Here is a 13,741-nt window from a genome sequence, read left to right as displayed (position 1 = left end):
ACTCGCCGAGTGGTGTGCTCAGAAGAAACAAAAAGTCTCTTGTGTATTTTTCTCCATCTTCCTGAGGGAAATGTTGCCTCGCTGCTTCTGTGACTCTTCCAGAAAACACATATCTTGTGCTTGTAGCAGGCGTGCACTTTCGCCGGTGGTGACAGAAGCTGAGTTGTTTTGATGATCGCATTCTAAGTTTCCACCTATGTTCCTTTTCCTTCCAGCTGTCTATCAACGTCTACGACTACAACTGCCACGTGGACCTGATCCGGTTGCTCCGGCTGGAAGGGGAGCTGACCAAAGTGAGGATGGCGCGCCAGAAGATGAGCGAGATCTTCCCTCTGACCGAAGGTGGTGCTTCCGCAGCCCAGCTGCTCTCACAAACGCAGAGAGTTGAAGGGTCTTTTTTCCCGTGCTGAAAGTGGGGCATGCTCCTCATAAAAAATTCGGAATAGATAAGTGTAGTGGAAAGAAGAAAATCCATCCAAAGTCAGTGACTTTTAGTTTCTCATCTTCTAGGGTTTTGCTACACATAGTTGTGGTCATGCAGTACTGAGTCACATTTCAAATCCTGATTTCTTTCTCGTAATGTTACGATAAAATATTTCTATGTAATTAAAATTTCCCCATTCCCTTTCTGTTTCCCATTCTGGTATTTGTGTATTTAATCTGTTCTCTCAGAAACAGATAATTGTAACTGTAGTATAGTTAAACTTTCATAAGCACTTTTAAATTTAAATGTTTCATACCTTATTTGGTCCACAGTAATTGGGCATTTAAGTTATTTCTACTTAAGTTGCTTATTTGAAATGTGATTACGCCAAGCACCTCTGTAGTTAAATCTCTGTGCGTATACGTAATTGATCTTTTAGGGACAAGTGAGGTTACACATTCTAGATCCAGCTCTGTCCCCCTTTGCCTCCCACAAAGCATGACTGTGGAGTGTAAAAGCTGAAATCCGATTGCCTTTCAGATGTCTTTCTGGCTGTGTGACATTAAGTGCACTATATAAGCATTCTAAGACTCAGTTTTCCCAGCAGTACGATGGGGATAACAGTAGTTTCTGCTCACAAGGCATTCTGTGTGCCTTGCTTAACACGTGCTTGGCGTGTCGTAAATGCTTGGATAGATGCCACTGTTACTAATGTCACTGTTGCCTGCCTCACAGGATTTTGATAGATACTGAAAGAGAAAGTGTGTAAGTACTTTGCAGAAAATGAAACGCCCCGTAGCTGGAGGGATATTATGACTCCAGTGAGTTGATCTTTCTTGGAAGCGTCAGCCTCGTGTGTGCTTAGCGCAGGTCGTAAGAATTGAATTTCTGTGAACTGGGCCAGGGTGTATGAGGCAGACGAAGCCTGTGTGTGCTGACGCCTCGGGGTGCGGCGCCTGCTCTGCCCGCGTTCGGAGCGGGGGCTGTGGGATGGGCAGTGACGCGGGGCGCGGGTGTCTTGCAGAGCTCTGGCTGGAGTGGCTGCACGACGAGACCAGCATGGCCATGGACGGCCTGGACCGGGAGCACGTGTACGACCTCTTCGAGAGAGCAGTGAAGGATTATATCTGTGAGTCCCCTGCGGGCCGGCCCAGGCGGGTCTGGCAGGCTCCCCTCGCGTCCCTCTCGGCTGCCGGGGCCACACCATGAGGCGCTGCCCCCAGGAAAGTCCTTCGACCAGCAGTGGGAAGGACTGGAGTGCAGTTATTATCATCACTGTCTGTGGTTTTCAGTTGAGGCTTTTGGTTTCACAATGCGCGTGGAAGACACAGTTGAAGGGAGGAGGTGAATAGACTCGCCCCCAGCATTTATCTCCAGGGAGAACTTAGCTGCTATTTCCAGGTGACTAAAGGTTACCTTTTACATATTGAATGGAATTTTAGAAGCTTTGGACAGGATGCTTGTTTTCCCCCATACTCAGTTCAGTTCAGTCACTCAGTCGTGTCCAACTCTTTGTGACCTCATGGATCGCAGCATGCCAGGCCTCCCTGTCCATCAGCAACTCCTGGAGTTCACTCAGATTCACGTCCATCGAGTCAGTGATGCCATCCAGCCATCTCATACTAAAAAACTTAAAAAAATTCGAAATTATTATGGATTTATAGGAGTTTGTGAAGATGGTACAGAGAGATCTTGTGTAATTTCTTGATCCAGTCTCCACCAGTATCTTATGACTGTAGTATATGCGTGTTCAGTCACTTCAGTCGTGTCCCACCCTTTGCGACCCTATGGACCATAGCCCACCAGGCTCCTCTGTTGATGGGATTCTCCAGTCAAGAGTACTAGAGTGGGTTGTTAGGCCCGCCTCCAGGGGATCTTCCCAACCCAGGTATCGAACCTGCGTCTCCTGCGCTCTAGGCAGGTTCTTTTCCACTGAGCCACCAGGGAAGCCCCATGACTGTAGGACAAACTCAAGGAAATGGACCTTGGTACATACAGTGTCTGCATATAGTTTTGTGATATTTTATTTCACCACTGTCTCGAGCTACAGAATCTTCCATCACCACGGAGATCTGCCTGGTCTGCTGGTCTTTCACTTCAGTGAAAGTGAATTGTGAACGCTTTATCTCTCTTTAAATCCAGTTTGATGGTATATAAGTCTCTAAAATATTTTCTCTGCAGACACTGAGGACTGTATCAGATATCAGACAATGTTGTGGATAAAATGTTTTTTAAAAAAGTCCCCATTGTTCAGTAAATATCCCTTTTCCCTGTCTAATTGTCCTCACTCCCCATTTCCCCTTGTGAGAAGCGTAGAGCCCCCTGTAAACCTGACTAACCCTCACTGAAGGAGCATTCTGCCTCAGAGAGCTAGTTCATTTTGTATTTCACAGCCCATGTGGCAGCTCTGTACTGGTGAGTGGAAACAGAGCCACTAACAAACTTCAGCTAAGTTTTTTGAAATAGATTTATTTCTTTGGAAAAGCAAGCCTCAGGAAAACATGCAGGAATTCTCATGTTAGCTTTATCTTTTTAGAATTTTTATTTTCGAAGATTAGTGTATAAGCATCAAATTATTTCCAGATCTCTGAAAAGTGACTTAATAGGCAAAATGTGTTTGGTAAAAAACAATGCATTTATCAAGCGTTTAATTCATTAGTTTTCAAGCTGCAGGAGTGAGCATATAGAAAGTTTATTAAAGAGGGAAAGAAACAAGGCAGCCAGGTCTCTTTGTTGTATTTTAGAGATTTAAAATCTTTGGTAACAGGATTGGATACTTTTTTTTTTTTTTTTCATTTCAATCAGGAGGCTTAAAGATGAATCAAGATTTAAAAGTTGGAACAGTCTAGGCTTTGCAGTCTTTCTGAAAATTCACTCAGATTTCTAACTATTTTCTTTGAAATCTGTTAAGGGTTCCTTCAGTTTTAATAAATCCGCTTGATAACCGGTCATAAGATTACATATTACCGCCTGGCGTGTACTGCCTATGCGGTCAGGCCTCACTGATGAGGCTTCGTAGGCACGTCGGGTAGACGTAGGTAACCTGGTGACCTGGGATGCCTGTCAGTGATGCTGTGCTCTTTCTCCACGAATGAGCACTTTTTCAGTGGGCTCATTTCTTCTGTTTGCTTCAGAACAAAAGTTTTTACATTCGGGCATTTCCTATCCTGAATATACCTCTCGTTTTTAGGTCCTAACATTTGGCTAGAGTACGGCCAGTACTCAGTCGGCGGGATTGGTCAGAAGGGTGGCCTCGAGAAAGTCCGCTCTGTGTTTGAAAGGGCCCTCTCGTCCGTTGGGTTACACATGACCAAGGGACTTGCCATCTGGGAGGCGTACCGGGAGTTTGAAAGTGCCATCGCGGAAGCTGCCCGGGTGAGTGCCCAGTGCTTGCCTTCTATCAGCCGCTTACCAGTCTTCGTTAGTGGTTTTGGAAGAACACAGTTAACAAAACGGTCTTTGCCCATCCCTTAGTGGGCGGGCAGTAAAGTAAATAAAATCAGGTATCTTTGTGGAGTAGTAGGAATGTCTTCCTTGACTAAAAAGCAGATTCCCTACAAGCTTTTTGTAGTATTTAAAAATACTGCTGTTTTAGTTATGGTTCCCGGTGAATATACAAGGATAACCAAGTCACCCCCCCCAAATTATGTATTAATATGACATTCAAATTATATTAGTATAATACGTGAATATAGATTATATTAATATATACATATGTTATCTACTAATGTAATATAAAATATAATTTATATTAAAATGTAAATATGTTCATTCAAATTATATGTTAACATATATATAATTTTGAAGGGGTGACTTGGTTGTCCTTGTACACTGTACATACAGAGTGTGTCCCACAGTAACTGTGAGGTTTGACCTCACCATGATTGCGTTTTTTCAGACTAGACTATGATTTATAGGGTTTAGAGTCCACTCCCCGGTGTCTCCCCCACGACGTGTGTGACCGCACTGTTGTTGGTGCGCAGTGGAGCCCTGTATCACTTAGATCGTCATGATTACGAGCGCCCAGGCCCTTCTGGACGGAGTCCCTGTTGAAGAACGTGCGGTGGTGCCTGCCCCCCACCCTCACTGAGGCGCGGGGCGAGCCTCTGGCTGACACGTGTCAGTCGTGACCCCATGTGGACTCGGGTCCCGCGCTCCCCTCAGTGTTCCTGCAGTGGCTGCCTCTGTGCTTTGATTCATGCTGTTCATTCCCTGGGGAGTCTGTTTCTGTCTCATTAGTTCTGGGGAGCCTGCAGACGTGTCCCCAGTGCCAGCTCCTCCAGGAGTCCTTCCTGACTCTTCCCTTGAGAGCTGCAGACAGCCCTAAAAACCAGCCTGAAGCAAGCCACGAGCCTTTGATGCTTGAGATGCCTCTGTCCTATCTCATGATAGTCTTTTGGGTCCATTTCTTAGATTCCTTCTTGCTCTCCCCATCACCGTCACTTGGTAGAGATAACATTGACATTTGAGCCTAATACTTTGGCATAACACTTCATGTGTAAGGGGTCCTATGAATTTTTTTTAGTGTGAGCTGAAAATGTGCTAAAATAATTTTTGAAGTAGGCAGAACCAAAGTTTGTTATTTACTACGGGTTTGCTTCTTTAGCCCATGGCTGGCTTCCTTTCCCCTTCTGACTGGGAACAAACCTTTGATTCACAGCTGGAGAAAGTCCACAGTCTCTTCCGGCGACAGCTGGCGATCCCACTCTACGGTAAGAGAAACTGCCCCGTCAGCAGTCGGCGCTTTGGGGCGTGTCATGATTAGGCCTTTCCCAGCATCTCATGAGGCAGATGTGGCTGGCGTTTGTTTTCTTTTTGGACAATGTCACTGTTGACAAGGCCCTGGGTAAAAATGTATCTTGGATTGTTAACGCTCAGGAGAATTGTGAGGGTTAGAGGTGGGACTCCCAGTTTCCTATGTTAAGACGTGGTGCGTGGGTGGGCAGAGACAGGGTCTCTGAAAGGACTGGGGAAGCTGACCCCCTGTATTTTCTGGGGGAATAAGAGTTCTGTCATAAGCATTTTCCCTTCAGAAGAAACCTCCATTACAGGGTGGATATTTTACATGGGCTTTGGAGGTGATTTGGTTCATGAGCACAGTTGATTGGAGTAGCTCTGTCCGAATTTTTTGGGGGTTGGGAAAGATTCTTTTTCGTGTGAACGTGATTTGGCAAGCCAGACCTCCTTTTTTTGAATGCAAGAAGCACTGGGAGGACTTTCCCAAGCGTGGGAAGGGTTCGAGGCCACTGTCTTATGTGTTCCCTGGGTGCGGTTATGCACCGCACACCTTGGGAACCTCTGAGCGACTTTACTTAAACCCAGGTGTTACTTCTCTTTTTACTTCCCTGGTTTATTTGGGTTTGATTTGACAAATTATAAAGTGGCTCTTCAGTTGAATCCTTGGGTGACAAGCAGAAAAGTCCAGAGCGGAGCTGGCTTGTACATTTCACCTCACATACCAGTGTGAGATAGTGCAGCATGGTGAGTGAGCGTGAACTTGAGGCAGAAGACTGCCTGGGTTCAGAGCCTCGCTCTGCCACTGACTGTGGCCGGGTGACGTGACCCTCTGCTTGTGTTTCCTCAGCCGCAGCTTGGGAATCACTGTAGAACCTCTCTTGCAGAATTGTGAGGCTTGAGTGAGGTAATGGATGTGAAGTGTTAGAACATAGGAAGCAGTACGTACGTGTGGTTCTAGCCTTGCTGTTAGTTCCATTTACTGATGGTTGGATTAGCTGGTAGGGCTGCCCAGGATGGTGCTTCAAGACAGAGTCTGGGGCCAATACAGGGCTCAGCAGAAGAGGTCAGGGTTCAGTCAGTAAGAGCCCATGGCCAGAGATGCGGGAGGGGCCCGGGGCACCTGTCTCAGAGTTTACTCTGTGTTTGAGATGATAAAACCCAACGGCCAGACCCACAGGGCTGACTCCATCTCTCAATAGATATGGAAGCAACGTTTGCAGAGTATGAGGAATGGTCTGAAGACCCCATTCCAGAGTCAGTAATTCAGAGTTACAACAAAGCACTGCAGCAGCTGGAGAAATACAAGCCCTATGAGGAAGCCCTGGTGAGTATGGCCCCTTCTGCATTAAATGTCTCTCTCCCAGCTGCTCCCTACATCAACAGTTGCGAGTGAAACCGTATCTTTGTCATGGAATGTGTAGAGTGGATGAATGTGCACATTCAGTTTCCATCCTGATGAGAGTGAGCATCCATGTGCCCACCACCCAGGTTAAGAAGTAGCGCATTGCCGGTCCCTCAGGAGTCTCCTCTGTGCCCTCTCCGGCTGCTTCCTCCTCCCTCTCCCGAGAGGCAGCCACTTTCCTGACTTGTCACCATCATCCCCTCGCTTTTCTTTATAGTTTTATGCCCTATGGACGTATCCTTAATGTGTAGTTGCGTTTTGCTTGTTTTTGAGCTTCTGTATAATGGAATCAGACTGTATGTTTTCTTTTCATTCAAGATGTCTTTGAGTTTGACGTTGATAAGTATAGTTACAGTCCATTTGTTTGCTGTAAGGTTGTCTGTGTATAAACTATCCCTTTCGTAGGTAGTTGGGTTGTATCCAGTGTTTTGCTAGGAGGAGGAGAATTGTTCTGATGATTCTCAGACGCATCTCTTGGTACACGTGAAAAAGAGTCTCTTTAGGCACATATGTAGCAATTGTTGAGGTACCTATGTCACAATGGAAGGAAGTGCTGAGTCCTGAGGCAGAGCTGAACTGTTTCCAGGCTGTAGCCGCTGCTTCTGCCGGCAATATCTTAGCGTTCTCATTGCCCTGCCAGCTGGGATGTTGACATTTCAGCCAGTCTCATGGATTTGAAAGTACAGTTTTAATTTGCATTTCTCTTTCATTACTAATGAAGTTGAGCGTCTGTTCACACCTCAGATTTCCTTTTTTAAAGAAGTCTTTGAAGTAGCCGTTAAAGTCTTTGACTCGGTTTTCTTTCGGTTTGTCAGATTTTTTCTAGCTGACATCTGGGCGTCCTGGGTCTTCATGCATACTTTCGGTTGCATGTATTGCGATTTCTTCCACCCAAGGCGGTGGCCTGTTGTTGCCACCCCCCCCCCCCCCCCGCAGTGGCGTGTTTCGATGACTAGTTGTTCTTAAGTGATGTTACTTAGTTTGGCTGCGCCGGGTCTGTGTCGCTGCAGGGGCTTCTCTCGAGTTGCGGTGCGCGGGCCCCTCATTGCGGTGGCTTCTCTCATTGCGGAGCACGGGCTCTAGGGCACGTGGCTCCCGGGCTCGGGAGCGCAGGCTCAGTGGTGGCGTCTCACAGGTTTAGTGGCTCCTGGGCGTGTGGGATCTTTCCGGACCAGGGATCCAGCCCATAACTCCTGCGCTAGCAGGCGGATTCTTTACCACGGAGCCACCAGGGAAGCCCAGTGAACAGGTCTTGATTGTAATGTAATTGCATTTATCATTCTTTCTCTTAGAATTTGTGAATAAGAGTTCTCTCCGTACTCTGGGGTCACTAATCGACTTAGCTCTTGTTTTTCTCCTGAAAATTTATTGTTTTTGTTTGTTTCTCAGCTTTCATCTGGAATGGATCTTTGGGCATGGTCTGAGGTGTGGGCTAACTTCGTTTTTTATGTAGAGAAACAGTTGTTCATTGCTGACTTTGGTAATTCTCCCCGGCCCTCACTCATGTGTTGCCCCATGCCTGTCAGGGATTAGCTGTCCATTTCTTGTGTGGGTCCATTTCTGGGCTCTTTGCTCCACCCTGCTGGTTTATGTTACACTGTTGCAATGATGTGATGGTTTTATAATTAAGTTTTGATCTTCGGTAGCATGAGTCCCATTCATGCTGTTCCTCTCCTAGAGGGCCTTGGCTTTCTTTAGCTGTTAATGCTTCCGTTCAGAATGAGAATCAATTTTTCAAGTTCTACTTAATAATATTATCGTTACTATTTTTTTTATTTGGCCACACTGTGCGGCACGTAGGATCTTAGTTCCCTGACCAGGGGTGGAACTCGGACCCTTGGCAGTGAGAGCATAGAGTCCTAACCATTGGACTGCCAGGGGACTCCTTTGAATTTTGATGGGAATTGCATTGAATCTGTAGGTGAATTGTTGAAGAATTTGCATTTTTTAAACATCGAACCTTCCAGTCTGTGAACATGGTCTGTTGTTGCTGTTCAGTCGCTCAGTCGTGTCTGGCTCTTTGTGACCTCGTGGGCTGCAGCATGCCAGGCCTCCCTGTCCTTCACTATCCCCTGGGGCTTGTGTAGACTTAATGTCCATTGAGTTGATGGTGCCATCCAACCATCTCATCCTCCGTCGCCTGCTTCTCCTGCCTTCAGTCTTTCCCAGCATCAGGATTCTTTCCAATGAGTTGGCTGTCCGCATCAGGTGGCCAGAGTATTGGAGCTTCAGCATCAGTCCTTCCATTGAATATTCAAGGTTGATTTTTTTTTAGGATAGACCGCTTTGATTTCCTTGCTGTCCAAGGGACTCTCAAGAGTGTTCTCCAGCACCACAGTTTGAAAGCGTCAATTCTTTGGTGCTCAGCCTTCTTTCTGGCCCAACTAGCACTGTGTATAGCTATTGGAAAAACCATAGCTTTGACTATAAGGACCTTTGTCAGCAAAGTGATATCTCTGCTTTTTAATATGCTGTCTAGGTTTGTCATAGCTTTTCTTTCAAGGAGGAAGCGTCTTAATTTCATGGCTGTAGTCACCATCTTCGGTGATTTTGGAGCCCAAGAAAATAAAGTCTGTCACTGTTACCATTGTTTCTCCATCTATTTGCCATGAAGTGATGGGGCTGGATGCCATGATCTTAGTTTTTTGAATGTTGAGTTTTAAGCCAGCTTTTTCACTCTCCTTTTCACCTTCATTAAGGCTCTTTAGTCCCTCTTAACTTTCTGCCATTAGGGTGGTGTTATCTGTATATCTGAGATTACTGATATTTCTCCCAGCAGTCTTGATTCCAGCTTGCGATTTCTCCAGGCCAGCATTCTGCATGATGTACTCTGCATATACATTAAATAAACAAGGTGACAGTATACAACCTTGACGTACTCCTTTCCCAATTTTGAACCAGTTTGTTGTTCTATGTCTGATTCTGACTGTTGCTTCTTGACGTGCATCCAGGTTTCTCAGGAGGGAGGTAAGGTAGTCTGGTATCCCCATCTCTTGAAGAATTTTCTGCAGTTTGTTGTGGTTCACACAGTCAAAGGCTTTAGCATAGTCATCAAAACAGAAATAGATGTTTTTCTGGAATTCTCTTTTTTTTTCTATGATCCAGCGGATGTTGGCAATTTGATCTCTGGCTTCTCTGCCTTTTCTAAATCCAGCCTGAACATCTGAAAGTTCTCGGTTCACGTTCTGTTGAAACCTAGCTTGAAGGATTTTTAGCATTACCTTGCTAGCATGTGAAGTGAGTGCAGTTGTGTGGTAGTTTGAACGTTCTATGGCATTGCTCTCTTTGGGATTGAAATGAAAACTGACCTTTTCCAGTCCCGTGGCCACTGCTGAGTTTTCCAAATTTGTTGGGCATATTGAGTGTGGCACTTTAACAGCATCATCTTTTAGGAGTTTAAGTAGCTCAGCTGGAATTCCATCACCTCCACTAGCTTTGTTTGTAGTAATACTTCCTAAGGCCACTTGATTTCACACTGTAGGATATCTGGCTCTAGGTGAGTGATCGTAGCATTGTGGTTATCTGGGTCATTAAGACCTTTTTGTACAGTTCTTGCAGCCTCTTAGTATCTTCTGCTTCTGTCCGGTCCATACCATTTTTTATTGTGCCCATCTTTGCATGAAATGTTCCTTTGGTATCTGATTTTCTTGAAGAGATCGCTAGTCTTCTTTTGTTTACTCTCTTTCTTTGCATTGTTCACTTAGGAAGGCTTTCTTCTCTCCTTGCTGTTCTTTGGAACGCTGCATTCAGATGGATTTATCTTTTCTCCTTTGCCTTTTGCTCTCTTCTTTTTTCTGCTATTTGTAAGACCTCTTCAGAGAACCATTTTGCCTTTCTTTTTCTTGGGGATGGTTTTGATCACTGCCTCCTGTACAATTTTACAAACCTCTGTCCATAGTTCCTCAGGCACTCTGTCTATCAAATCTGATCCCTTGAACCTATTTGTCACTTCCTGTGTATAGAGGTTTGATTTAGGTTATCCCTAAACGGCCTAGTGGTTTTTCCTACTTTCTTCAATTTAAGTCTGAATTTGGCAATAAGGAGCTCATGGTCTGAGCCACAGTCAGCTCCAGGTCTTGTTTTTGCTGACTGTATGGAGCTTCTCCATCTTCAGCTGCAAATGTAATCAACCTGATTTGGGTATTGACCATCTGGTGAATTTCATGTGCAGAATCATCTCTTGTGTTGTTGGAAGAGTGTGTTTTCTATGACCGGTGCATTCTCTTTTCAAAACTGGGTTAACCTTTGCCCTGCTTCATTTTGTACTTCAAGGCCAAACTTGCCTGTTATTCCAGGTGTCTCTTGACATCTTACTTTTGCATCCCAGTCCCCTGTGATGAAAAGGACATCTTTTGGTGTTAGTTCATGAACATGGTATAGGCCTCTGCTGTTGAGGTCTTATCTTTCTTTGAGGTGTTATAAATTTATCCATTGCCTTGAACACATTTTTAGATGTATTTCTAAGTTTTTAATACTGTTGTAAGCAATATCTTTTGAAAGATTTTCTGTTCTAGCTGTTTGTTCCTGGTATATTAAATGTAATTTTTAGTGGTATTTTAATCAAACTTGTTCAGTCCTTATTAATACTGGTAATGTATAGATTTGGGGGAATTTTCTGTGTTGACAGTAATACACACATGGTATTAGTTATAAATGGCCTTTATTCCCTTTTCTTGGCCTTAGAATATTTTTTATTTCATTCACCACTCCTCAGACTTCTGCTTTTGTTTTCTCGAGTTTCTTGTCTTTCAGTTGACCTGCAGGTCACTGTTAATGCTGCGTTTTGCAGCACCTGTGTGGTCGCGCTTGCTGCACACATTTCCAGCTTTCTCGGCTTCCTCTCACCACACCCTAGATCTTTCACTTGGAGTCACTTTTCTTTGCTTCAAGTCCACTCTTAGTGTCGTGTGCTTGGATATTTATTTGTAACATTTTCTGTTTTTTTTTTAAGAGGTCTTTGTTCTCCTTGAGAGTTAATTTCTCAGGATATAGAATTCTAGGCTGACAGTTCTGTTCTCTGAGCAGTTAAATATGTCTTTCTGGCTTCTGTTGTGCTGCTGAGAAGTCAACTGTCTTAAAGAACTTCTGCTTCTTGAAAGGAAATTCTTGTTTGTACCCTGGCCAGTTTTAAAATGTCATTGTCTTTTGTTTGTTTTTGTTTTATTTCTCTATTTTTTGACTGGACATATAGGATTCTAGTTCCCTGAGCAGGGATCAAACCCTCTTTCCTCACGTTTGAAGAGCAGTGTCCTAACCACTGAACCACCAGTGAAGTCCCAAGACGTCTTTGGTTTGGTTTGATGTCTGGCAGTTCGGTTACAGTAGGGCCAGGTGTGTGGGTTTCTTTGTATTTATTCTGCTTAAGGTTTGTTGAACTTCTTGCCTCTGCTTTTGGTATCTTTAATGGGCTGGTGAGTGAGAACACAGCTTTTAGCTCTGGGCTAGGACTTTACTCCTGTGACTTGGTTTCCTCAAATGTCCGATGGGATTGAAATGATAACTGCCTCCTGGGATTGTTGTAAAGATCAAATTCTTAATATTATCTCTTAAACTGGCAAAAGCTTAGCCTTCTCTTAGCTTAACCACCTTCATTTAGATTTTGTTTGTGATATTTCTTGTTTCTTTCCCAGTTGGTTGATTTGCAAGAATTTTTTTTTTTTTTCAATATTCAATCTAGTACTTTCTGCCATTTTCAGTGGCACAGTTTGTCTGGGTAACTGATTTTTGGCATTATTTAGTAGAAACTGAGCCTCTCCAGTATCATCTTTTTAAGATCAGAGCTGGCCCGCATGAGCACTCTCTTTTTCACATGTGGATAATTGGCATTTAGGTGTATTTCACAGAGGGCTTCTCTGGTGGCTTAGATGGTAAAGAATCTTCCTGCAATGCAGGAGACCTGGGTTTGATCCCTGGGTCAGAAAGATCCCCAGGAGAAGGGAATGGCAACCTATTTTAGGATTCTTGCCTAGAGAATTCCATGGACAGAGGAGCCTGGAAGGCTGTAGTCCATGGAGTTTGCAAAGAGTTGGGCATAAGTGAGCGACTAACACAACACCACTATACTTCACAAAGCCTCATTCATGAAACCCTGGGCCAGTTGAGTTTTGTTTTGACCATCAGCAGGGAGTGGCTGAGGAGAGAATGAACTGAACAAGAGGATTTTGTCTAACGAGACTTCTGGCTGGCTGTCTCTGGGCCAGTGCACAGTGGCCATACATAGCCTCTTCCGTCTCCTGTGTGTGCCTGTGCTCTGGCAGGAGCCAATACTTGGAATGACAGGCGTGAAGTGACGCAGGGCGCCAAGCCACTCTGGTGTGGTTGCGTTCACCCCACTCAGTAGGCCAAGAAAGCCGTATCTGTTTCGGAAGAGGGCTAGCAGTGGTCATTGGCCAGGTATTTCTCTTTCATGCAATTCCTGGTTGATGGGTGGTTTCAGTTCTCTGTGATCTAGGAGTAGACTTAGAAAAGGAATTATGGAGCCTCTGTAACTCTTGCCATGAGGTGGTGCTTTGGACTCACATTCTGTCTGTCAGACTTGCAGATCTGATGTGCAGAGGTTCTGAGAGTGGGGATTGGTGGGGTCCTTATCTTATTGTGGCTATTCTCGCCATGGTTTACTGTGGACATGTGTGTGCTCTCCATCAGTGACACATAGCCCATTGCAACTTCACTGCCATTCTCCTTTGCCCCAGCTGCAAGCTGAAGCGCCCAGGCTGGCCGAGTATCAAGCGTACATCGATTTTGAGATGAAAATTGGCGACCCCGCCCGCATTCAGCTGATCTTTGAGCGCGCCCTGGTTGAGAACTGCCTTGTTCCAGACTTATGGATCCGTTACAGTCAGTACCTAGTAAGATGACCTACCTGTTCTAATCTCACTTTTTTTTTTTTACCAATTTAGGTTCTACTTAAAGTCAGAAAGAGTGCCAGGAGTTGGCGATGTGCTGCCACTCTCTGCTTGATCCACTAAGGAAGTCTTCTCGTGTTGCATTGTAAACTGATCCCTAACTGTGAAAAAAAGTTGGCATAGTCTTACTATCAGGGACTTTATAACAGATTAATTTTTCTTTTACCGTGTTATTATGGAAAAATTAAATACATAAATACAGACAGGTTAGTAAAATGAAATGACAAGTACCCATCACCCATCTTCAACACTTAACTAATGGCTTAGTCTAAT

General features: G+C 44.7%; 1 protein-coding gene across 2 annotated transcripts in view; it reads left to right on the top strand.

The window, feature by feature from the left end:
* SART3 (squamous cell carcinoma antigen recognized by T-cells 3) overlaps positions 1-13,741 on the top strand; it is a 39,663-nt gene that overhangs the window by 10,790 nt on the left and 15,132 nt on the right. Inside the window, exons 2-7 of one of the 2 annotated variants that reach the window (XM_018061081.1) lie at positions 216-342; positions 1,449-1,553; positions 3,615-3,799; positions 5,085-5,136; positions 6,361-6,485; positions 13,256-13,411. In XM_018061081.1, coding sequence (XP_017916570.1) covers positions 216-342; positions 1,449-1,553; positions 3,615-3,799; positions 5,085-5,136; positions 6,361-6,485; positions 13,256-13,411 — 750 coding nt within the window. Of the gene's footprint in view, positions 1-215; positions 343-1,448; positions 1,554-3,614; positions 3,800-5,030; positions 5,137-6,360; positions 6,486-13,255; positions 13,412-13,741 lie in introns of both variants that reach the window. The other variant, XM_018061080.1, reaches the window with a different exon arrangement.

This window comes from Capra hircus, chromosome 17 (genome assembly GCF_001704415.2).
Source record: "Capra hircus breed San Clemente chromosome 17, ASM170441v1, whole genome shotgun sequence".
Classification (NCBI taxonomy): domain Eukaryota; kingdom Metazoa; phylum Chordata; class Mammalia; order Artiodactyla; family Bovidae; genus Capra; species Capra hircus.
The sequence above is the reverse complement of the archived record's forward strand: the minus strand, read 5'-3'. Positions and strand labels throughout refer to the sequence as shown.